The sequence below is a fragment of the Bradysia coprophila genome, unplaced genomic scaffold (assembly GCF_014529535.1).
Source record: "Bradysia coprophila strain Holo2 unplaced genomic scaffold, BU_Bcop_v1 contig_232, whole genome shotgun sequence".
In the NCBI taxonomy this organism is placed as follows: domain Eukaryota; kingdom Metazoa; phylum Arthropoda; class Insecta; order Diptera; family Sciaridae; genus Bradysia; species Bradysia coprophila.
In genome coordinates, this window is record NW_023503493.1 from 11,090,069 (window position 1) to 11,114,571 (window position 24,503).

General features: G+C 36.7%; 2 protein-coding genes across 3 annotated transcripts; both read left to right on the forward strand.

Moving 5' to 3' along the window:
* Window positions 1–561: 561 nt before the first annotated feature.
* LOC119076589 (RILP-like protein homolog) lies at window positions 562–21,441 on the forward strand. Of its 2 annotated transcripts, none has more exons than XM_037183432.1 (6): window positions 562–1,045; window positions 16,919–17,212; window positions 17,584–17,787; window positions 17,852–18,003; window positions 18,092–18,198; window positions 18,278–21,441. In XM_037183432.1, exons 1-6 carry the CDS (start codon window positions 767–769, stop codon window positions 18,478–18,480), a joined length of 1,239 nt encoding a protein of 412 aa, XP_037039327.1. In that variant the 5' UTR covers window positions 562–766; the 3' UTR covers window positions 18,481–21,441. The 2 variants fall into 2 exon arrangements, with proteins under 2 accessions (XP_037039327.1, XP_037039328.1); XM_037183433.1 differs by having other exon boundaries at window positions 18,103–18,198.
* Window positions 12,568–13,718, forward strand: LOC119076590. Its single transcript, XM_037183434.1, has 2 exons — window positions 12,568–12,838; window positions 12,908–13,718. The coding sequence occupies exons 1-2, from the start codon at window positions 12,800–12,802 to the stop codon at window positions 13,502–13,504; spliced, it is 636 nt and encodes a 211-aa protein (XP_037039329.1). The 5' UTR covers window positions 12,568–12,799; the 3' UTR covers window positions 13,505–13,718.
* Window positions 21,442–24,503: the final 3,062 nt, after the last annotated feature.

A 24,503-nucleotide genomic window follows, 5' to 3' on the forward strand; every position in this document is an offset into this window, starting at 1 on the left:
CTTTGTATACCTAAGGAAACTTATTCAACCGTACAGTTTTCATCTGGTGTGATTAGGGGCAAAGTTCTAGAAAAAAATTCAGTTTTCTAGAGGATGATATATCATTTTAACAAGAGTTTTTCAGAAGCACAGATAGAAACTCAGATAGCAATTAGGAAGAAAAGAAATTCAGGGTAATTACTCCAGCAGTAAGGGAAACTCAAGATTTTCGAAGATGTGATTTTTAAACAAAAAAGCAAGGGAATAAACACTCACCAAATGCACCAAATACTAGTTAAGTAATATGCAGATGATGCGGACCCAATACCTACGACATGGTGAATAGATGAGTCTTAGAAATCTGTCAATTTTAGGAGGACGTGGGAAAATTTAACAAATAGAAAGACATATACTCTTCGAAGGATTTTGAAATTAAAACAAAGTTTTTCAAAACACACTAAAAACGGCCGCTCGGTTTATCAGGTGTGTAGTAATGCGTTTGGGACATTGGTCAAGATCAACATGAAATCTTTCGCTTGGGTACGTGCGTGTTGTCACAAACGTCAAAATCAACAACGCGGATTGTATTTTGTTGTTGTTGACATTAGAAAGACCTGCGTGTGAATCAGTATCTTGGAGAAAAAATCGTTCATTCATTCTTGTAATTTTTCTCTGATGCACCAGTTGAAGCGCGGATAAGACAAAATAAGACAACAACATCGTATCGACATTATTCGGAACATTAGATTCAATTTGATTTCAGTGTTAAGTTTAATGTGCTGTGGATATGAGCGATATGGTCGTAACTGCTGATGAAATGTCTGTCGTTGATGTGTACGATTTAGCGTCCGATATTGGAAAGGAATGTGAGAAAATAATTGATTTATTTGGAGCTGATTCCCTGTTGAAATTGATGCCGAAAGTGATAAATGTGCTGGAATTACTCGAGACGATTGCTACGCGCAATGAAAGTGAGAATACGCGTTTGCAGGAATTAAATGATCGTATTGCCCATTTGGAATGCGAGAAACAGGAAAAGGCTGTGTTTCGACAACGATTTGATAAGGTAGGCGGCAGTGTTTTTCTTGATTTCTTTAAATTTTTTGTTGATATGAATCCAGTGGGATTTGAGATGGGATCGACACTCTTATTACAGCTGCTGAACTTTTTTAGTTGATTAAATGTTTAAATTTGCTCTCACGAACATTGACGTTAAAATATTGTCAAGAGCAACTGTAAAGTGAATGTCCAAATTTCTTGTACAAAAAATCTTTTTCAGTTTCCAACTTACTCACAAATATTCATCTCAAAGAAAATTTGCAATCAAAATTGTATGCAATACAATGTCGAGGGGGAAACCACTATTTTGTGATTAACATGGTTAATCAGTTAATCTGTTAATCAGAAACATAAGTTTTGTGAATCCAAACGGTTCATCGGTGATTAACATTGATTAACCGCTATATTTCAAGTTTATTTGTAGTTTTGCGACGATTCCCCCGGTCAAATGCTGGTAAATCACCAAAACATTATCATGTTAATCACTGGTTAATCATGTTAATCACATCAATAAAAAAGAGTGGTACCCCTCGTACAAGGTACAACCTGCGTAAATTGACCAGCCTGGTGCAGAACAGTTTATGAGAATTTTTATGACTATTTTGCTCGCAATAAGAAAGTAGACTTTCAACACCAGCGTCAGTCAATTGACCGGAAATATTCCTCGTTTTATTCTTTATTTAAAAATTTTGATCGCCTAAACTCAACTCAATATAAAACTTTACTTTTCGTGGGTTCTGTTTGCTTCGTTCCACACACATTCCATCACATAACGATAGCGTCTCTCTTCTCATTTCTTACATTCTACATGTGCGAGTGAGTGCAACTACTCTCTCTACGTTTCTCTTGATTGAAGTATGGAAAAGCAATTTGCATCTTACGCACACGAAATAGTTATTTACGTATCTGCGGTGGACGGTATATTTTAGGCAATTTCGTGAGTTGTAGCCCGAACGAAGCCGCCCTATTTTCTGGAAAACGTTTTCTAAAATTTTCTACAATTTCTACAATTTTCTAAAACATCTAAAATCTCAGAATTTGTAGAAATTCGTAGAAACCGAGAAAATTGATTTCTTAAAATTTTTGTAAACAAGGCATCAGAACAGTCGGAGCGTTTGCTGCGACTTAGCCCCGTACAACCCGTAATCCTAATACGTCTACAACCCTCTAATGCGTCTGTTACCAAAATGCAAGTCAAGTTAGGCATTGTCAAATTTACTGAAACTGTTCATTTTTAAAATTGCACTTAGCGCAATTACGAAAGCCCGTACGAAGTACCTTTCAAATAAAACCAACAATTTACGATATTATTTTAGAAATCCAAAATTTTTTGCCAACTTTCCATTGGGTATTCAATTACCTCTCAAATGAAACAAAAACTAGCAAAATCGGTTGAGATTTACTCGATTTATTTGAAAAAGGACTTAGGGCCGAGTAGCGGCCTTAGTGCAAGGGCCCAAATTTGAAACTTTTTTGCCATCATTCTATTCGGCATTCAATTATCTCTCAAATGAAACAAAAACTAGCAAAATCGGATCAGATTTACTCGATTTATGTGCAAAAAACACTTAGGGCCGAGTAGCGGCCTTAGTCCAAGGGCCCAAATTTGAAACTTTTTTCGCCACGTTCTTTTCGGTATTCAATTACCTTCCATAAAAAACTAAATCTAGCAAAATCGGATAAGATTTACTCGATTTATGTGCAAAAAACACTTAGGGCCGAGTAGCGGCCTTAGTCCAAGGGCCCAAATTTGAAACTTTTTTCGCCATCGTTCTATTCGGCATTCAATTATCTCTCAAATGAAACAAAAACTAGCAAAATCGGATGAGATTTACTCGATTAATGTGCAAAAAACACTTAGGGCCGAGTAGCGGCCTTAGTCCAAGGGCCCTAATTTGAAACTTTTTTCGTCACGGGTAATTTTTTTTTAAATGTTGCAGCCCCTCGGGGATATGGGATGTTGGGGGGTCTATGGAAAGAGGACGTCGAGCTGATCATTTTCCTAGAAGAAATTTGTTCTCTAACTTGCGATCTGAGAGCTGCTTGAAGGCTCGAGGTCGAATTTTTTTAAATAGCTATATCTCCAGATATATAGAACCGATCTATCTGGTCTTGGTGCAGGTTTGTAGGTAATTGATGGACGATTAAAACACAACACCAACCGACCCGGCCATGTCGGCTGTGGTGCCCATAATGGACATTTGAAGTACAAAAGTGTCTGTATCTCAAAACACCTCATGTTTTTTTTCGCGTTTTTTTTCGCTTGAAATGTAGCCTTCCCTACAAAGCCTCAAAATATTACCAAGGCGCCGCACCTACAGCCCACAAAAACAGTTGAAGACCATTTTTCGAAGTCACCTTTGTATGACAAATATTCGATTAAATGTTATGAAAACTGCCCTGCACACATTCCTCTTCGATTTTAAATGACAAATATGCAGCTATAGTATCACTGGAGACCAAAACCAACAAATACTAACCGACTTTCGTAGAAATATGTCGATTTTTTCAACATTTTGTCACCATCGGGAACACGTTTGATTCTGTGGAAGGTAGAAGTCAACCTGAAGTGGTCGGTTGTTCACTCTATCTGGATGCTAGACATCACAGTTTTACAACAAGCCCACATTCGATGCAACCGATCTGGTTATATTGGCTCTATCATGTCAAATGTATGAGAAAATAAATCTACTACAGCGTACAGAGACCGTAAATTTTCTTAGTTGATGATCGTTGTGCCTACTGCAGGTGTATGCAAAATTTTTTGCTAAAAGTGTAATTTGAAGTGATTTTATTTGATTTTAAGGGTTTTTTGCACATAAATCGAGTAAATCTCATCCGATTTTGCTAGATTTAGTTTTTTATGGAAGGTAATTGAATACCGAAAAGAACGTGGCGAAAAAAGTTTCAAATTTGGGCCCTTGGACTAAGGCCGCTACTCGGCCCTAAGGGTTTTTTGCACATAAATCGAGTAAATCTCATCCGATTTTGCTAGATTTAGTTTTTTATGGAAGGTAATTGAATACCGAAAAGAACGTGGCGAAAAAAGTTTCAAATTTGGGCCCTTGGACTAAGGCCGCTACTCGGCCCTAAGTGTTTTTTGCACATAAATCGAGTAAATCTCATCCGATTTTGCTAGTTTTTGTTTCATTTGAGAGATAATTGAATACCTAATAGAAAGTTGGCAAAAAATGTTGGGTTTCTAAAATAATATCGTAAATTGTTGGTTTTATTTGAGAGGTACTTCGTACGGGCTTTCGTAATTGCGCTATGCGCAATTTTAAAAAATGAACACTTTTAAATTTGACCATGCCCAACTTGACTTGCATTCTGGTAACAGACGCATTAGAGGGTTGTAGACGTATTAGGGTTCCGGGCGTATTACGGCTACGTATGTATTATGGTTACGGACGAAGTAGGATTACGGGTCGTACGGGGCTAAGTCGCAGCAAACGCTCCGACTGTTCTGATGCCTTGTTTTTATTGCGGATTCGTCATCTATGAACATAACCAAATGCTTTGCCCTTACTGTCTGCTTCCAATTCGACGTGTTACAAACGGCATATTAATCTTATAAGCCCCCAGTACTTCGTACGGGGCTAAAAATCGAGAGATCGAAGAAATTTATAAAAATTCTAGGAACACCTTACAGACTTCTGGAACTAAGTGAGGGCGACAAACGAAAGTGTCTAAAATATTCTACAATAGATGCGTATATAAATTTTCATGCCAAGGCGTGAAAAATCCATTACATAACTCACGATAAAAATGAAAAATCTCGGATTAACCAAATACACACTAAACGATTTCAAGCTAAAATGTAAATTTTAGTAAGAACATTTCAGTTCAGTCGTCGATCTTACATCAGCTACCAGCGCGGTTTTGAGAATATTGCTCATATGCTCATTATTTTATTTAAAGTCAAATACGAACGGAATTTACATTTATCCATCCCTCGTAACCGAACTTCAGAGCCCATAACAAAATTTATTCTGAAATTTAATCATTTCAAAGATCGTTGGTTTGCTACCTCTACTTCACTATGTATCTTGGAAGTGAACGGGTTTGAAAATGTTCGTTAAAACCATTGAAATAGTAGATTTTATATCAAATGCATGAAAGTAGCTATACATGAGAAGTTATTATAGCGTGATTAGTTGTTCATTCTCTGGAAAGTAATGAAAATTCTTCTTTCTTGATAAATTTCAACGAATCAAATTTTCTAAAAACTTTTTTTTGCGAACAAGAAAAATCATCTCAGCATGGACATGTAACATGAAAAACATCATCTCAATTTTCGTTTCATTAAGGTGTATATTCACATCTCGAATTAATCTTAATTGAGAGGGTGGACGGGTGGATATTATGATGCCCTGTTTCGACATTCATCCGGTGCATTCAACAATATTTTTTTTAAACTGAAAATATAATCAGAATAACTCTTGCATACAGCGCAATAAAATTGGAATATACGAAAAGTTACAGTACACCAGTGAGACTACCTACAACTATTCAGCGTGAAAATATCATTATTTATTATGCGAATGACTCCCCGAAGAGATTTTCTGCATAGGAATGGTGTGTGCATAAACTTTAGCATTTTATAGATCACATCAGAATATATAGAGCTTTCTGTAAATTGAAATAATTAAATGTCAAACCAATTGAAATGTTCCAGTTGCCCAGCAATGGAGCGCTATTTTCTGCGGAAATAATCTCACACAGTTGGGGTTGCCGGGGGTTGCATTTTTATTAAATAAAAACTCATATAAAAATCAACCCACTTGTTCGGTGCATGCTCTTTTCTTACCAGTTGAAACTTTATGTTTGTGATTTTTCAACTTGTGCACACTATATTTTCAGTAACAATTTATCGGTAAATAGGGATGTAAAGTACACCTTACCGCTCTATTCGTTGAAAGAAACAGCACGTGTTCAGCTGCATAGCTAAACCAACCGATAAACAGATAGATTAAAGTTTGCCACTATTTTCAAATGATTGTTGTTGTGGGTGGAATTGCCGCTCCCGACACTGACTATAAACTTCTCTGCGCGCCAAAGTTAGGAAACATTTTCTGTAATTTTCAATTTACTTTTTAAAGATTATCAATACCTCTAGTGTGTATATAACTCTTCAATGTCTGAATCAGGGCCTATTTTTGGGAATTGTAATTCTGAAAATTCAGAAAAATTCCGAAAAAAATCAGAATTTTTTCGGAATTTGGTCAGAATTATTCTGAATTTTTCCGAATTTTCCGATTTAAAATGCCCAATAATAAGCCCTGGCGTCTATAATATCAATGCACATATCAATGGATATATTAACATTTAGAAACAAACATCGCTGTTAGAACAGGTATACCTGGTGCAAATAGAAATGTATTTGAAATTGAAAATGAGATTGCAGTTGAATTAATAATGAAATTCTCAAATGTAAGTTTATACCAGTGAGACGGAAATATAATATTTATTCCATCGATTTAATGAATATGTCCTCTTCCTTGGTCGAAAATTGGTTTAAAGGTCGAATATCCATTCAATAGCCTTCCTACGTCATCCACTCAATCGAAATTCTTCTTAATTTTTGAGTTGATATCCAACTTCTCATCCCTTTAATGATTTTTTTGAACTTTTAGTATGTCGGATCACGTCAAATAAGTCTCGAAATATTTTAAATTTTGTGCAAATTGTTTCGCTAAGCGAATATTTCAGTTCATAATTACATTCTCGATATTTGCTAATTTTGACGGAAACGATGTCGCTTTTCGGATTTTAGAAATATTGTCTTCTAGGAATAATAATCAACATTTCATTGAATTCAGTTCATTCCATTCAAGGAATTTTTCTTCTCGATGTATTGGCAATCGCCCAAAACCACTTACAGTGGAGGTGTGACGCAAGTCCTGTTATCCACTTACAAAAGAACTGATATCGGTGTAGGTGACGCTTACAGATTCGACACGCAAAAAGGTATACGTCACAAATGGCAGCTGATGAGGAAATTACGCGAAAGGCTTATCAACAAAAATCTTACCAGAAAAATTTTAGGAAATTATAATAAAAAAGTTTGCGTCACAAGGGGCAGATGTTGAGGAAGGAAAATTTTTAAAATTGTGAAATACATTCCTTTAAAAAATGGAATTCAAACGGAAGAAAGCCGAATCATCTGCCCCTTGTGACGTAAACTTTTTTATTATAATTTTCTTCCTAAAATTTTTCTGGTAAGATTTTTGTTGATAAGCCTTTCACGTACTTTCCTCATCAGCTGCCATTTGTGACGTATACCTTTTTGCGTGTCGAATCTGTAAGCGTCACCTACACCGATATCAGTTCTTTTGTAAGTGGATAACAGGAGTTGCGTCACACCTCCACTGTAAGTGGTTTTGGGCGATATCAGCTCTTTTGTAAGTTGTGATTTTTTCTAATTTGGTCGCAGATAATAGACAATCATATTGTGCAGTTTGAACGAAAATATTCTTCTTACAAAACTGTATAACTTTCTCTTTGATCTGAATCTTCCAGCTTTCATTTGACGAAAATCGAAAATTTGACGAAAATAAAAAATTTGACGAAATTCGAAAATTTCGACGGAATTTGAAAATTTGACGAAAATCAAAACTTTGATAAAAATCGAAAATTTGACTAAAATCTAAAAATTGACGAATATCGAAAATTTGACGAAAATCGAAAATTTGACGCGCTTAAAACGCTCATAGCTCCCAAATAAGCGACTTTTTAGGGAAACAGTGAAACACGTATCGACTAGAATCTAAAACTCTATAACTTTGTCTTTTACACGAGGTTTCCATCTGCCGTATTTTCCGAGTTATGGCTGACATAGCTCGCACTTAAAACGCTCATAGCTCCCAAATAGACGACTTTTTAGGAAAACCATGAAACACGTGTCGAATAAAATCTGAAACTCTATAAATTTGTCTTTTAAACGAACTTTCTATCTTTTATATTTTCTGAGTTATGGGTCATATAGCTCAATGGCTCAAAACGCTCATAGCTCCGAAATTATAAGCTTTTAGGAAAATTCCTTCAAATTAGTTTCTTAGAATTACGTCCTTAACATACCCTGAAAATTTCAGCCAAATTCACCGGTAAATTAAAAAGTTTCGCCGTAACAGAGTGACAAAGTGACAAAGTAACAAAGGTTGGTAAAATTCATCAATTTCAAAATGTATGAAAATGAATTTCTTCATACAAATTTCTGCAAGTTTCCAAGTTTTGAAATTTAATATCTCGGCCAAATTTTAACCTTATGAGGCGTGTGATAGCTCGTTGAACTCGTATGGACGCCCAGATTACGAATAAAATACTTTGGGGGTAGTAGGAGCAAAGGGGGAAAAGTCAAAAAGTTCGTGTATATATGTTCCTCAGTCCTGCGGAAAATTTTTTTTGTCAAATTTTTCAGTGTGAACGGACTTGCGTCACGGCCCTTCACTAACGTAGGGCCATGATATTTTTTCACTTTATGATTTTAAAATTCTTAGAACATTCGTCTAGTGGAGAATTCCGTGAAGAATTCATCATTTTTGGCTGATGAAAAAAAAAATCGCCGAAGCGTGAACCTGTCTTTATGCCGTTTCTTCACACTTTGATTATTTTTCTTGGCGTTTCTTCTCAGTTTGGCGATTTTACATGGCTTTTCTTCACACTCTGTGCGATTTTTCTTTGTGATTCAACCTTGGACGAATTATATCTAGACTGGAAATTACGAACAAAATTACGTAAAAAAGGTATCCCCGACATTATATACGAAATATTTGGTAGTGTGAGAATTGGTGGGTAAATTAGGGCGAAGAATTTGAATTTGTCTCTGGAATTTTAATCACGGTTCAAATATGATTGAAATGGAGGAATGGAATCGGAATAAAAGTTGAACAGGCACGGTTGCTTTCGCCTCGGATCAACAAAAATCACACGAAAATTGAACCTTCAAATTTCTTTATTTACTCAAAAACGCGAGGTGACATTTCACAGTGAGAAGTGAAACTCGCATTGTAAACACTATTCACTAACACAAGTTTTTTAGTAACATTTTTTCCTTTACTAGGGAGGGAAAATGGACTTTCCGTCCCTAGGGAAAAGTCTTTTCATCCTTCGTAAAGGAAAACGTCATACTACACTCGGTAAATACTTTGATATCTCGTATCGCGATGAGTAAAAGTAGCTCGGGCTAAAGCCCTCGGACACTTACTCATCTGGATACGAAATATCAAATTCCTTCCCTTGTATAGTAATATACTATTTATTGCATGCGTCAAGAGTGTAGTATTGATGTGAGTGAAAATATTTTCCCATCACTAGTGATGGAAAAGTCAATTCCGTTGTCACTCCCAACACACTCTAGTCTATTACAGTAAAATATGTTTCAAAATAGACACGCGGTGTGTACTTTCCTCGTGCTGCACACTCAGTATACGTAAACACCTTGTGTGTATTGGTCTTCTTCGAAATCTACTATTTTACATAGGGATAAAAGTGGAATGAATGGTCAAGCTCACGTGTGAATTTTGTTGATTAAAGGCGAAGCCGATTTCAATAAACACACGAAAATGTGACTTTTCATTCTTATTCCGAGCAATGTATACAATTTTTCGCATTACACCACCGTTGGAAATGTTTGAATTGTCACTATTTACATTACATATACTTACGTGACTGTTTTTAATTATAGTTGCAAACAATTCTGCTGAAAATTGATGCACAAACAATTGAATTAATTCGAGACAACAATGTCGGACTTCTCAAAATATTGCCCCTAAATAAAGCTTTTGTCAGTCTGTGCATTCAAAATTTATGTCTGTTTGACCATCACTAACGAAGCTTTGTTCGTTTTACTTGATGTCAACATAAACAGTTACAATAGATATCTGATTACACGTCTCATAAAGCACACAGCAAAAAATTTAATAAAGTTATAGCATGGGGTGGCACTTATTTTTCTTTCAGTTCTCCAACCGACATGTGACATTCGATATTCCGTTGCTACGCATCTGATATACAAGAAGATAATAAAAAAAATGTTTTTTTTTTGTAGTATTCGATGGATTTTACCATTCGACTTAAAGCATAGCGGTTGGGGTGGTTGTGCAATTCAAAAAATACAAAGCCGAATAAGCCATCGATTTGATGGGAATTTTATTTTGATACACACCGAGAGATTATAAACCTCGATAGTGACACATTTCAGATGCTGAAAAATAACCCATTTGCGTTACAAAGTGCAGTCTTACGTCTCTAATTCCATTAATTTTGTTCCATTGTATGTTGGGTTTCAAAGAATTATATTCCATCAAATTTCATGTTTTATGTTCATCGCCCAAAGTAAAAGCGGAGGACAATAGACACAACGTAGTTACAAATTGTGTGAGACCACAGCACTGCTCCTTGCATGAACGTAGAAAATATTCGGAGGCCGATGAAGTCACAGTAGGCGCTGCGTTTCTTTTGTATGATGAATTATTTTCGTTGTATGAGTATACAAACAGTCCTAAGCGGTGGCTCAGTGTTCAGTGTTCAGTGTTCATGCTAGGAGCAGTGCTGTGAGGAGACGCAACAGTGTACCTTAAGAAGAGTAGTTTCTTACGATTAGATTCAAGTGATGGACAAGAAATATATATCGACTATCTACAGATGAACAGATTGAGTGAAAGCGTACAAATGTTAATCATTTAGCATAGTTTGTAATTCAATTTATTAGTGTGTACGAAACACAGGGCCGGATTAGCATTTACAGCGCCCTGGGCAATGAGCCTTGCAGCGCCGCATGAAAAATTTATTAAAGAAATTGTTTCCCACATTGTCAACCAAATCAAATAAAATGTTTTCAACATTTCCTCAAGAATATTATTTTCTAAGTAATGTGTAGTTAGAAACGGCGAGCGAGGCGAGGTGGCAAGCTTATGATAGCATATAACCATATATGAATGAGAGATATATGATATAACCAGAGTTTTTGTGATTAATTCGCAAAACTTTCCCACAAACAAAAATCAAGTAAAGTTATAAAAAGGTTTCGCTCGTATTTTTCGGGATTTTAAGTTTGAAGTTTGTAGAATGAATCCGAAACAATTTTTTCTTGAAATTCTTCTTGAAGAACAAATCAAATCAAACAAATTTATTTAGCAAATAGCTATTTTCAAATACAAAGTTCCATAATCACAGACATTGAAAAATGAACACTACAATTCAAATTTACATCACAATTCTATAGTTTCATTCAGGTGTTCTTTCAATTTACACTCGAATGTCCTCTCATTATTCTCACTTTTCACTTCCCTTGGACGATCGTTAGAACATGAACGCGTTGTGAGGAAAAACCAAGAAAAAAACGTGAATTTTTGACACAATATTTGTGATACTGTTACAGTTTCATTATATTGCGAGATTTACTCTACTTGGTAAGGCAACGCACTGCTCCTAGTATGAACATTACTTTGACAAACGTCGAATTTGGAGGCTTTTGTGATGAGAGCTACCGCTTAAGATTGATTGTATTGTGTGTTTGAACTCACACAACTAAAACAAGTCACCTATCTTCACGAAAGAAACGCAGTGCCTACTGTGACTTCATCAGCCTCCAAATATTTCTTATGTTCATGCTAGGAGCAGTGCGTTGGGTAAGGTCATGATTCGGAAAAAACGACTTGCGTTGAAGCAATTTCAAGGATCTAGGACTCGGGATCCCAAAAGTATTGAAGTTTAGGGCACTCTAGAATGATCCTTTGTCTTCACTCTGAAAGTGTTAGATCTTGAAATTTAGGTAATTGGCCTTGGATTTCGACAAAAAAATCGCGAATATATGCCATGAACAATTTTTAATGGGCGGAAACGGATTTGTTCTGCAGCTTTTCCAGCTGCTTTATTTGTTCCAAACTTCCGTTGTCCGGCGATCATGAGCAGGTTTCAGCTCATGAGGAATTTACAAAATTTTCGAAAATTCCTCATGAGCTAAAAGCTTTCCATCATCCGACTATCACCGGCGGCTGACGAAAATGAAGCAATGGAATGGTTATTGAAAAATTATTTATAGTGTCTTCAGCCAGAAGCCTCAAAGTTCAACTTTTCTAAAGCAGGACCATCAAAAAAACGCTTTAAATAACCAAATACGAACAGCCTTGGGTTAGTCGATGTGCGTGTATTATTCAAAAATATCAAGTTAGATGTATATATGCATTTCTTGTAGCTCACATTTACCCCAAGAGAGTAGTGTACAGACGCAAGCGAAGCGAGCGCGATTTTTTTTAATCGACGTTGATTTGTGCATGACCTATGTTGAACGTGAAATTGTCGAGAAAATTTAATTTCTAAGCGCCCCTATTTTCCCAGCGCCCTGGGCCGGGCCCACTTTGCCCATTGGTTAATCCGGCTCTGACGAAACATATCGAACAAATTGAAACCCTGAGTACAAATATGATCTCAGCTGAAGATTATGTTGTCACGGTGCATACCTATGATGACATAATACCATACCTCTTCAGTGAAGACACACACACGAAATCATCTCTCAACTATCACGGTCACAAGTGATTCACTCTCAGCCAATTGAGCGAATACAGGTTTCATTTACGAAGTGTGCGTCGGAAATATTGCAAAAATCCGATATTACACAGCGATCGAAGATAAATATCAGAGGTGCACGTGAGAAAGTTGACCCAAAACATAAGATATTCAATAACATCTCTTGTTCATTTTTACATCAATCGAGAGGCATTCGATTGATTTTATTGTTTCGCATTCAGTAACAAAAATGGCTCTAATCGTACTGTTCGTGCTTCTTAATTCGCTGGTGCGTAAATTGGGTTGAAATCTGGGAATTTTTCTGTTTATTAATTAAATCTACTTGCGTGGGTTGTAGGTAGCATTTTCATCTGCCGATGTTGCAGAATCATTAGCGGTGTACCAAAAGAACACAGACGGTGTATTCACTGCATTACAAAATCATTTAAATGCACAACGTCAGGCCTACAGTCAGGCGTTTTCCAAGTTGAGTGAGGATATCACTCGAAGCTGTGATGTTAGGGCTCGTGACGCACAAGATCACGCCCAATATGAATGCAGTCAACAATTGAACGATTTGAATCGTCAGTTGCTAGATGTGACCAATCGAACCAATTCCGAAAAGGCACGTCTGCAAATCGAACTTCAGACACAAACTCTAAGCGCTGATAAGCGAATGGCGGAGACGATTAAAAATCATCAACAGGAATTGGCTCGTGTACGTTCCGAAATGGCTGCATCCAATGCTCAAACGTTGAACAATTTACGCCGCGAATTGGAAGGTCAGATCAGTGTTGCACAAGGTGAAGTGTTGAGAATTCAATCGGAACATGAAGCTGCGTTGCGAAACATTCAGGCTGAATTGGAACAAACGCGAAAGGATGGTGAGATTCGTTACCGGAATGTTCAGCTGGGAATCGGACAGCAAAATCGTAAATTCCAAGAAATATTTTGAAATGGTATAATCGATGAGATAGAGCAGACCATGATCAACATAAACCAGGGACTGTATTTGGAAAAACATTTTCCCTCATTTTCCTTGAATTTGTGGGAAAATTCAGGAAAGTTTAGTAAAATATGGGGAAATGTTTGCTCAAAAATAGTCCCTGACATAAGAACTTTCTGATAACTCAGGAATTTCAATAAAATATGCAGTCAATCGATTCGAAAATGTTTTTTTTTGTTATTCTGTGTCGATGTTTTCGCTATATTCTGTTTACAGTCGATTCTCTTGTTGTGTTGAAATGGCGGACAGCTCTTAACAAGAAAGCTTACACAAGTTCTCGATGTATCCTTGAATTAACACCAATTCAATGATAGTTTAGTAATTGATGAAAGTGAGACAAGGGAAGAGATTATTGCTCTGAAGTTGTTAAAAGTCGAAATATTTGACGATGAATGTCGAAAATGTGAATGTTGTAAGTACCGTCCAACATTCGCCCTATGTTCGAACAGTTTATACTAAGACATGAAGAGTTCCAAACCATTTTCTAATATCCCATACTAAGCCTATTTTTGTTGTTTGTTTGATAAGCCACAAAACCATGTCAATGTCATGTCCATGGATTACCCTTTCCTTCTTACGTTGTTGTGAGATTAGACTTTATGCGAATCGAGCTGAAATGTTTTCTTATTTTTTTCGTGGTTCACAATGATAACTCAGTACGATGATTTCAGTTCAACTATATACCGATAAGAACACAATGCTGCCTGCATGGAAACTAATGGAAAAACAGTTTTCCTTTTTTTTATTTAGTTTAAGATTATGATTTCCATTTGCATAAAATTGTTTGGCATTTACGTTAGCATTTTGTAGTAATCTTTAGCAAACCGAAAACAAAATCTTATTCAATTTCGATAATCTTTTGAGTCATCGCCTTTTATTCGGGTGGATTATTTGATTTGGTTAAGCTTCATTGGAAAAAATTATCAGCAATTTTCGTGCTTCTGGTAATACTCAAGCCAAGAGATTTATTTCTCATTGGCATTGAATTATAAGAAACCAGATCATGTCGTTGTCTTTGATTCGAGTTCATTACCCGATGAACTATGCCATTACCGATTCTGTACTGCAACCTTTTCGCATGCCATGTCACTGTCGGAAAGAACTTTAGCATCGCTTGACTTGTATTGTGGTGCTAGTAAAAAAGTTTATCAATGAAAGAACACCCTATACTGTGGCTAATGGCACCGGAAAAAAACTATTGGCACCCAATATAAAAAAGCAGTTTAAAAATATATAAAAAATGAAAATTTGTACACAATCTTAGGGAATTCATCATTTTACGAAACGGATTTTTCGATCCTAGGGAACTCATTTTTTACAAAATGTAACGTAAAGGCGGATTGATCGATCTTAGGAAATGTATCCTTTTACGAACTGTAACGTAGATGTAGGTAATTCGATCTTAGGGAATTCGTCTTTTTACTAAATGCAATGTGAAAATGTTTTGTTCGATCTTGGGAATTCATTCGTTTACGAAATGTAACGTAAGGGTGTCTACTAGACATTGTAACGCATGCATGTTGGAACCGTGTGTTGTAGCCATAGTTGGTAGAGTTGTTTATTTTGTTTCACAAATAGTTTGTGTAGACCAGAAAGGAGCGAGGGTCGCGAATCGCTCGAGTTAGAATTTCGTATTTTATTCCAGATGAGAACACAACGTTTTTCATTAGTGCGAGGTGTGATTAAGCGGATTTCTCCACGAAACAAAAACATCAATTGGTTGACAGTTCGGTTGACAGTCAAAACAGGAGGAGATAAAATAGACATTTATTTACTGTAAGGCGCTTCTATTCATTTCGCGTGCGTAAATATTCATTCGATGAACGTGTAAAATTGCTACAGTACACAACATCTTATCTCTAGCTTGTGCTTCAACTGGAATTTTGCGCATCTGCATCATTTGGACACATGTTCGTAAAATACCTATTTTATCCCCCAAACTGTGTCCCAAGCAAAACGTCATAGTCTCATGGCTTTTAGTCGAACAAAGTTGCTAAAATACGTCGTCCAAAACAGATACGCAAGAAATTTCATGTAAGGGGTCGAAGGCATTTGAACAACCATCGTTTTTGGCCCCGAAACATGAAAAAAATTATTGCTGTCACCAATGAAGCAAACACAAGAGATGAGCAGGTAAAACTGCGGTAAGTTGATCCCCGAACACTTTTCCGAAAACACACATACTTGTCCAGTAAACAATCCACAGAGAAGTTACACACTGTGTCTGAAAGTGTAAAACAGGTATGGTCTATTGTCCGCCCGGAGGACATAAAAATTTGATTTTCGTACTTAAACGCACTCATTTTCATATTATTTTGACATAAAATGTGAGTGCGTTTAAGACGAATTCGCTGATCGACCATACCTGTTCTAGACTTTCATTGTCGTCTATCGCATAGACTCTATGCGCGCCCGAAACTATCAAAAGTACAGCGAAAATATTGCCTCGAATTATTTAATTTACAAGAAATATGTTTCTTCACTCGCTTCCTTACATTTTTTTGCCCGTCTCACACGGGATATGCAAAAAAAATTATTGAAGGCCATATCGGTCATGCTTAACATAACATTTAATTAATAAACTATTAACCTGGGCTATAAACAAAGTGACGAATTTGTATACCCCAAGAATAGCTAATCCTGCAACCGTGGTAATATCCCACGTAAATATCACACTAAATGTTAAAGTCGTTATTCCATATTTAGTGCTAATGGCAAAACCATTAATTTTATGTGCTCTGACGTTGAATTGAGTATAATATCAAACTATAGTCGAAAATAATTTTCTGGGAAGCAATATTTACGTCCATAGAAAATAGCACCCCCATACCATATATACTGTATACCTAGCATACCTAACGCTTTTTCTTTCTAATTTTACACTATATCCGAGTGAAAATCTTACTCAATATAAATGGTTGATCGTTTATTATATTACGTTTCATATGTGGAACAGATTCACTAAATCCTATCGACGCGATGCCATTCCATCTGGTTGTTTGATAACATAACATGGCATCAACATTGCCAAAGTGGCTGTGTTTATTGGTTGGATTTGCTTGGATGGTTAATCAATAAATTTCCGTTTTTCTTGTTTACAATGTTTTAACATTTTTCGGGTGATGTTTTTTGCATATTTTCTCGCCTTTTTTCCCTTTTTATTTTGGCAGTGACTTTGACTTTGTGTAGATCGGCATGAGGGAATTAAATATTCAAATTTAATTAAAATTTATGAAAGAACGTCACAACAATAGAACGACGACGCGTGGCTTAAAGGGGAACAAAAAATGTTTTTTTTTTGTACGACAACCATGGTCAGTGCTGGACATAATTTACAATAATTCTTTCCCGTCTCCTCTGCAGGAACTCGAATTGATCGAAGAGCAATGGCGCGCTGAAACAAAGGAGCTAGTCACATTGGTCAATAATTTACAGGAGGAGAACCGTCGATTGCAGAAATCTCTAGGTGCCAATACGGAAACGATAGCAGCGAACACAAATACAGCGACCGTTGCAGTTAAAGATGACGCAGCATCAAATGCCAATACATCCGATTTACAAACGTTACAACGATTTCGTGAGCAGGTCGAAAAACATCGAAAAGAGATGAAAATGAAAGATGCTGAACTGGCTGAAGCTGAACAATCGATTCAAGGGGTGAGTGGATTGCGTTACGCGTTTGGACATTTTTTTATATGCTTCAATGAGTACAGTGAGCTTTAACATTAAGGTTACACCTTTGTGCGTCAGCTGGTCGTTTAATACACATCTTCATGTCAATGTACTTATCTCGTACGATTGAATGATAAAAAGCGTCTGACACACTGTTGTATTGAAACTGAGTAAAAGACCAGCTGATCGCAAATAGGTGTAATTTCAATGCTGAATCTCACTATAGCTTGTGATCAAAAATCTTCAGGTGTAAATAGTGGTTACACAGATGATATTCGCACTGTTACATACTTACATACTTAGCCAAATCTACAGTAATCGCGAGAGGCTAAAGAATCGATTCTCTCATTTCCCAGTTAAACATTCAAATGGAACGATTGTCAAACTCCAGCAGAGAATCACGTAAAAGGCAGAAGCTTCTGCAAGTGCAAGTAAGGTCTTTGGTTGAAGAACGGGCCGACTTCTTGGCCCAGCTGCAGGACCAACATCGGGAAATATTGTCGCTTCGAAAACGACTGGGCATAGCCGAAAAAGAGAACGAAGACTTATCCAAGTGTCAGGTATAATGGTCGAATGCGATCCGACGAACCGGTCTTGTAAAATCATTTTTATTTGCCCGTTTAGGATGAAGAGAACGATCCACATCGGGCTCGCTATTCCACAGCCGAATTGAAAGAAATTCTATGCGAACGCGATGAACTCAAGTCTCAAATCAACGATCTAGCAACGGAACTGAAAACCTACAAACCCGTTGAAGAGCTCAAAATTGAAGAGAAGTAAGAACGAACGTAGTGGTTTGGCTGTTTCTTTAATTTGTCACCTGAATTCAGTGCCTCTGTCGTTGATATTATTTCTAAAATTAAGAACATTTGTAGGCCTACAGAAGAAGATCCTCCAGTGCAGGGGCCGCTACCATTTGAACCGGACGATGCACCATGGAAGAAAAGTTCCGAAAGTGGAATCCGAAAATTGTAAGTAGAATCACTCGTGGCTATCACATCAGCTAATTGCGTCGAACAAGTGGTTTGACATTCTTTTCCCAATTTTCAGTTTTCGCAAACTATTTTCGGAACCGGGCACCTCGAGTTTTCCGCGGCGATCACTATCTACACTATCTAAAATGGCTCTCTCTGCTAGCCCTAACACTGACACCATCTGAATCGTCGCAAGAATGTTCACAACAAACAATGAATCTGCTTTCGAATTTCATCATTGACTCAAGCGGCAACTGCGATATTTGGTATATAAAGTGACGGTTCACGAAGCACGTGCATCCTAATGTACATGGTACATTTGGATTGAATGGAGGGCTTAGATGTATAGGTCTTTGTGACACATTTTCTTGTTTTTTTGTTGATAGGTTTTTTTTGTTATTAGGCTGGAGATGTTGTCACATTAGGTGTCGGTTTCAGTGCAAAAATTTATTTATTCTTTTCCCGATGGTTCAGTAATGGTGAACATGAACATGTCCTACGTGTTGACCACCAAAACATGCAGACAATGAGTGGACTATAAGACCAAATTTGGATATTTATTATGTTACGTGGAAATGGTCTGGAACGTGTTTTGTCAAGTCGATTTATTGTGCAGAATTTCAAAATTTCGTTTCACAGTCCACTTACAATCTGAGTATTTTGGTGGTCAATTTATTAATCAAGACTTTTCCGCTATTATAGTATTTATCGATCGTACATACATACAAGCAGTTGTCTACAAAATATCCCTCTATGAAGTAAAAAATCACAGAAAGTTAAGAATCAATTCGGATGGGCTCAGTTATGTCGTTTCACCTCCTTCCTTTGATTTGGAATTTTTTTTCCATTTTTCATTGTCAAGGATTTTCACTCAGATTTCTCATTTGAGGCCTGACAAAGAGAGTTCTTTGAACGGAGTACGGTACTTTGGTTTATAACTCGGAACCCGAAACTAGAAAACCTGAATTAAATCAGGTCGAGATTAGGTTGCACCTGAATAAATCTGGACCCGAAATTTACATTTCAGGTCTGGTAAATTCTGGTTCAGGTTGACGCGAACCTGATCTGAGCCTGAAATGAGAGAGTCTGATGATTCAGCATTTGAATTGTACGTTTTCTGTAGCTTTTGGACGAGTGAACCGCTAACTAAAGCTTTGTTCCTAAACCACTTAAGCTCTACCAATTGAAGCCCTTCTTTGAGCCCAAAAACTTGTAATGACTGAACTATTTAACACGATGGTGTAATGCACTCACTGATCATAATCTACGGAAATACTTCTAAGACTCACTCTTCAAAAGATTTACTTGAACAACAAACCGACGAGCGTGTTGTGGTGAAGTTGTTGATGCGGGTTTCTGATTCTTAAGAAGAAGCCTCCCACGACTCTAATCTACAGAATTCATCTGCGTAAATAAAAACATAAATCTGGAATGTGCGTTTGTTCGGATCACACGATCCTTCATGTGAAGGATTCGACGTGCTGAAAAGGGAGGCCGAAGAAATGGGTCAAACATGAAAAGTTCCGTTTTCGACACATGAAATTATTTCACTTTTGTTAGTACGGTTTCTTGAACACCACCTTCTTCCCCTGACGGCGTGGCGTCATTTTCGAACAGATTCTTACAAAATGTTCCAAATTTCTCAAAAGCTCAAAACACACGAGGCATCAAAAACGTTGTCAATACAAATTTAGAAGGCAACAGTGCTCACAGAAAGAAAAATTTTTTAGGGGTCACCGACTAGTTTTCGAAGTAGCAAATTTTTGCGATTTTTTGGGATTTATGGCTTAGTCGAATCCTAAAATGGCGGCCACTGTTCCCTAGGGAATCAAAAAATCTTCAATATCCGAGTAAATCCCAAAATAAATCCTTATAAATCTCAATAAATCCCAATAAATTTCAATAAATCTGATAAATCTTGAAGAGTGCGGGACCCTTCGGTTTTTTACGCCGGTAACTTAGCTTGAAAACATTTTACAGTCTGTGTAAATTCATTGAAATTGAAAGTAACTTACAGCAAATTTGTCCACTGTGTACCTGTGCCATTGAAAACTGTTCAACTTTATAGGTCTGCAGTTTTGTGATGGGATTTCTTTTATTTATAAACAACAAAACAAGACAAATAAAAAAAACTGAATTATTCTCGATGCGGCACGAATGGTGCATTCAAGTCTATTCGGATGAACGAAAAAGATGTACTACATGTAGACTCAATGGCCATTGACTCCTCATATACAACCTATCTCTAAGCCAAAGTATATAAAAAAAACTGAACAGGGTTGAACCCCGAGACCCAAACATATTTCTTGCCAAGTGCGTAAAAAACCTGGTGAAGGCACTGCACAAAACGTGCGAAGCCTGGCTTTTCCGACTTTTGTATGAAGTTGAGTTTTATGTTGGAAAAGTATTCAACATACAAATTCTGTCAATCGTTAGTGAACTTGCCCTGCACTCGATTTCACCAAAAAGTGAGTTCCATTCTTTTTTTTACGTTGTATCTGGTCAGTGAAATACTTGTTCTACCACCTTCAAATATACCCCTTATTGGTGGGGCAGACCAGGCCTTTTTAAATATTTTAATTATGAAAATTCTGAAAATTTTCAGAAAAAAATCCGAAAAAACATTTCGGAATTTTTCGAACATTTTCAGATTTTTTCGGATTTTTCAGAATTTGCTGAGTAACAAACACACACACATTCGACTCACCAAAATGCATATTTATTGAGTTAATAATGATTTAAATCTACTGACAGCACTGAAAAATGTGGACGTCATTTATGAATCATCCCTAAGACAATTTCTGGGTAGGAGCAGTTCTGACTGCCTTGTTTTGCGTTTGAGTCTTAGCACAAATATTATATTCAAATGGTCTTACACTCACTAGTCGTTATAATAAAAAAAAACTGGCCACAAACGAGCGATCAAATTCCATTTTATACTAAATAAAAGACTTTACAAACTGAAATCATATCTTCAAACAAAGGATCAAATTTGAAAATCATGAAAATTAGTAGAAAGTAAAAACCGGACTTTATGTAACGATATGAATAGTTGGTATTGTTGTTAAAGTTATATTTACACGTAAGAAGTAAAATTACCATACTTTTAACACCATAACCCGTACATTAATAATACTCTCTCTAAACAAGACATATTGTTACATTAAAACATATTCACTAAATTGTAGTACGAGGCTAAGGAAAATAAAGGAGACGAAAAAAGGGTGGAAAATGAAATATGAAAAAAAGGAAATTTTTTTGAATAAAAACTAAAACTTAAAAACTGAAAAAGAAGGAAACTTAAACTAAAATAGGAAAAAAAATAACCAATTGTGATGGATACCACGGTTTAAAACAATAATTTATTGAAAAGAATATTTAGACTAAATTTTAAGAACTTGATACAACAGAATTATTAATTATATTTATCCTAAAATGCCAATTTATTACATGTGGAGATTAATCCCTCATCAGTAAAATGCTGGGCATTACAGAAATGTATTATTGTGAAGATATCGGACAAATGAAATTCTATTAAAATAAGTTCATGAAATATTCGTGGTTTGGACTATTGTCAAGAACATAAGCGTCGCACGACGATGATATGCGATGCACAGGAGTGAGCGTTAAGCCGGTAAATTTTGTGACACCGATTTTCTTGGTAAGTCTCAAATTAGTCGGGGATATAACGAGTCGTTATTAACGATGATGCGTACCAAAAATTGAAATCAAACTCTGTAACTCCAAAACTTTCATTCAATTCATAAGATTCCACTAAAATACCTATTATTGACTCGAAGCGGGTAGATTTTGACCTGACCTGGTACCTTAAGCACTCAACCTGAAAAGATTCAGACAATGTTCAGATTTCTCATTAAAATTACCTGACCTGATCTTACCTGACTTGTCTGGAGGTAAATTTTAATTAGAAATTTAAATGGAAAATGGAAACATTTTGCATAAAAAATCAGGTAACCTACCTGCCAGGTTAGTTCAAAAAAATAATATTAATCCGGTTCATGTAACCTGGCTTCAGGTTAAAAAGAGCCTGACCTGATTCTGAGCCTGTTAGAATCCCAAAATTTCAATAAATTATAAACATTCCAGAAATACCAACCATTCCAAAAATGTCATTATACACTCGCCGAAATGTGAATTTCGTCACGTTTTCTATTCCTTCAACTGCTCATCAAAGAATTTTTTTGCTGGTTTTTCACGATAACTTGAGAAATCCAGAACCAGTTTTAGATCTTTTGGTTCTAATCGACGAGAAATACCATTTTTGGGATCAAGTTTGTAGCTGGACGATATCTTCCATAATTTTTTGATCCCTATTTCACCCAGCCAATTACCGTTGAAATTTTCGCAATAAATGCCAAGCGCGTCGTGTTACGTTCATTAAGGGTTTAAGGATTTAAGACCCACGAAAGTGATATCAGAAACAAGAACAAAAATCTTAGAAAAACAGCTTTGTTCAAGTATGTTTACGACAAGGGCCCGGAACATCATGAAATTGACTTTGTCAGCAAAGAAGTCTTGAAAAAAGTATGTAAAAAAGGACTGAAAAATACACGAAGCTAATCAGATCATTCTACACGGGGAAACAACGCTAAATTTCAAGTCGGATGCCGCACAAATATCCTTGATACCTTGTGCTACAACTTTTACTTTTTGGCCCTCTTAACGAGGGTAGGCCTGATGTATATCATCTCGGCTGCCACACATTGTAGAAATGAATGAATAACATTTTTATTGAAAGGTTTGGAGGGATTCTTTTGAAAATCCACCTATCAAAATCGGACCCATTTCGTCTGGGATGGATATATACATGCTTTGAAAGGTGTTTGCCAGTAGACCTCAAAACAGGCCTCACACAGTCTCGAGCCACACCTGGTTGCTGGTGGAAGATCTCCGAAGTTGGAAAAATAGTGTTTTTTATCCGAATTTTTTGGCCGTTATAAATGATCGTTCCGGGTGAGATTATGCTCGTTGGAAAGCTGAGCTTAAGTACTTTCGGGTCATGTCTAGTTTGATTAGATTCATTGATAAGTGTACGCAAAAATTTACAAGAAAAATTTTCAAAATCTGTGTGAACTTTAGACAGGTCTGGGCTGGTACTGATGACGCTTAATGTGAACCTAACATGCTAGTCGTAACAAACATTGTCTAAGCTTTCCGTTGATACCTCATTTGCAGTGCTGGTGATTGCCGACATAACAGGATTTTATGTTAGTACAACCGCTACTTGTAAAACTCGCCAGCAATCACCAGCACCGCAAATGAGGTATCAACGGAAAGCTTAGACAATGTATGTTACGACTAGCATGTTAGGTTCACATTAAGCGTCATCAGTACCAGCTCAGACCTGTCTAAAGTTCACACAGATTTCGAAATTTTTCTTGCACATTTTTGCATACATATATCAATGAATCTAATCAAACCAGGCATGACCCGAAAGTACTTCAGCTCAGCTTTCCAACGAGCCCACTCTCACCCGGAACGATCATTTATAACGGCCAAAAAATTCGGATAAAAAACACTATTTCCCCAACTTCGGAGATCTTCCACCAGCAACCAGGTGTGGCTCGAGACTGTGTGATGCCTGTTTTGAGGTCTACTGGCAAACACCTTTCAAAGCATGCATATATCCATCCCAGACGAAATGGGTCCGATTTTGATAGGTGGATTTTCAAAAGAATCCCTCTTGGTAATTCATATTTCCTTCAACTCGATAGCAAACTGATCGAAACATACACTACTCATACCCTCACTTTGCTGGCCTTTAAATGTTTTATGTATTGAGTAGTGTAATAGCATGGTACAGGTTTCAAACCGTCACGCAAAAACACATTTCTAGTGAGTTTAAGATACTGACATTGACTTTTTCCGGCAATCCGACTTTCACACCGGTCGGTGCTGTATTCGGATCGAAAGATAGCATGCCCATACCCTCTACAGAATTGTAATGACCAATTAAAGTCTTTTCCCAACTGGTCGTCTCACTTAAGAAATCACAGTGATTGGACACAAAATCTTGGAAACCTAAAAATCTAGATGCATTGGCATGAAGAACTTTTTATACCCTCGACCATATACAATCGCTAAACCGAACTGGTGTGCATACGTTATTTTGCACCAGCTGGTCACATACAATTTCAAATGGGACCAGCTGGTGCAAAATAACGTATGCACACCAGTTCGGTTTAGCGATTGTAAGAAAAAGGTATCACCAAAATTCTGAGAGAATTTCATCTAAAATTTTTCTAATATGAGCTCTCGTACTTGAAAATTGTGCTTTAAAC

Bases quoted from the DNA above. Each gene is read 5' to 3' on its own strand.
- LOC119076589 (XM_037183432.1), top strand. From the start codon at position 767: ATGAGCGATATGGTCGTAACTGCTGATGAAATGTCTGTCGTTGATGTG. The intron at 1,046-16,918 runs GTAGGCGGCAGT...TCTCCTCTGCAG, and splicing joins TTCGACAACGATTTGATAAG to GAACTCGAATTGATCGAAGA. The intron at 18,199-18,277 runs GTAAGTAGAATC...CCCAATTTTCAG, and splicing joins GAAAGTGGAATCCGAAAATT to TTTTCGCAAACTATTTTCGG.
- LOC119076590 (XM_037183434.1), top strand. From the start codon at position 12,800: ATGGCTCTAATCGTACTGTTCGTGCTTCTTAATTCGCTG. The intron at 12,839-12,907 runs GTGCGTAAATTG...CGTGGGTTGTAG, and splicing joins TCGTGCTTCTTAATTCGCTG to GTAGCATTTTCATCTGCCGA.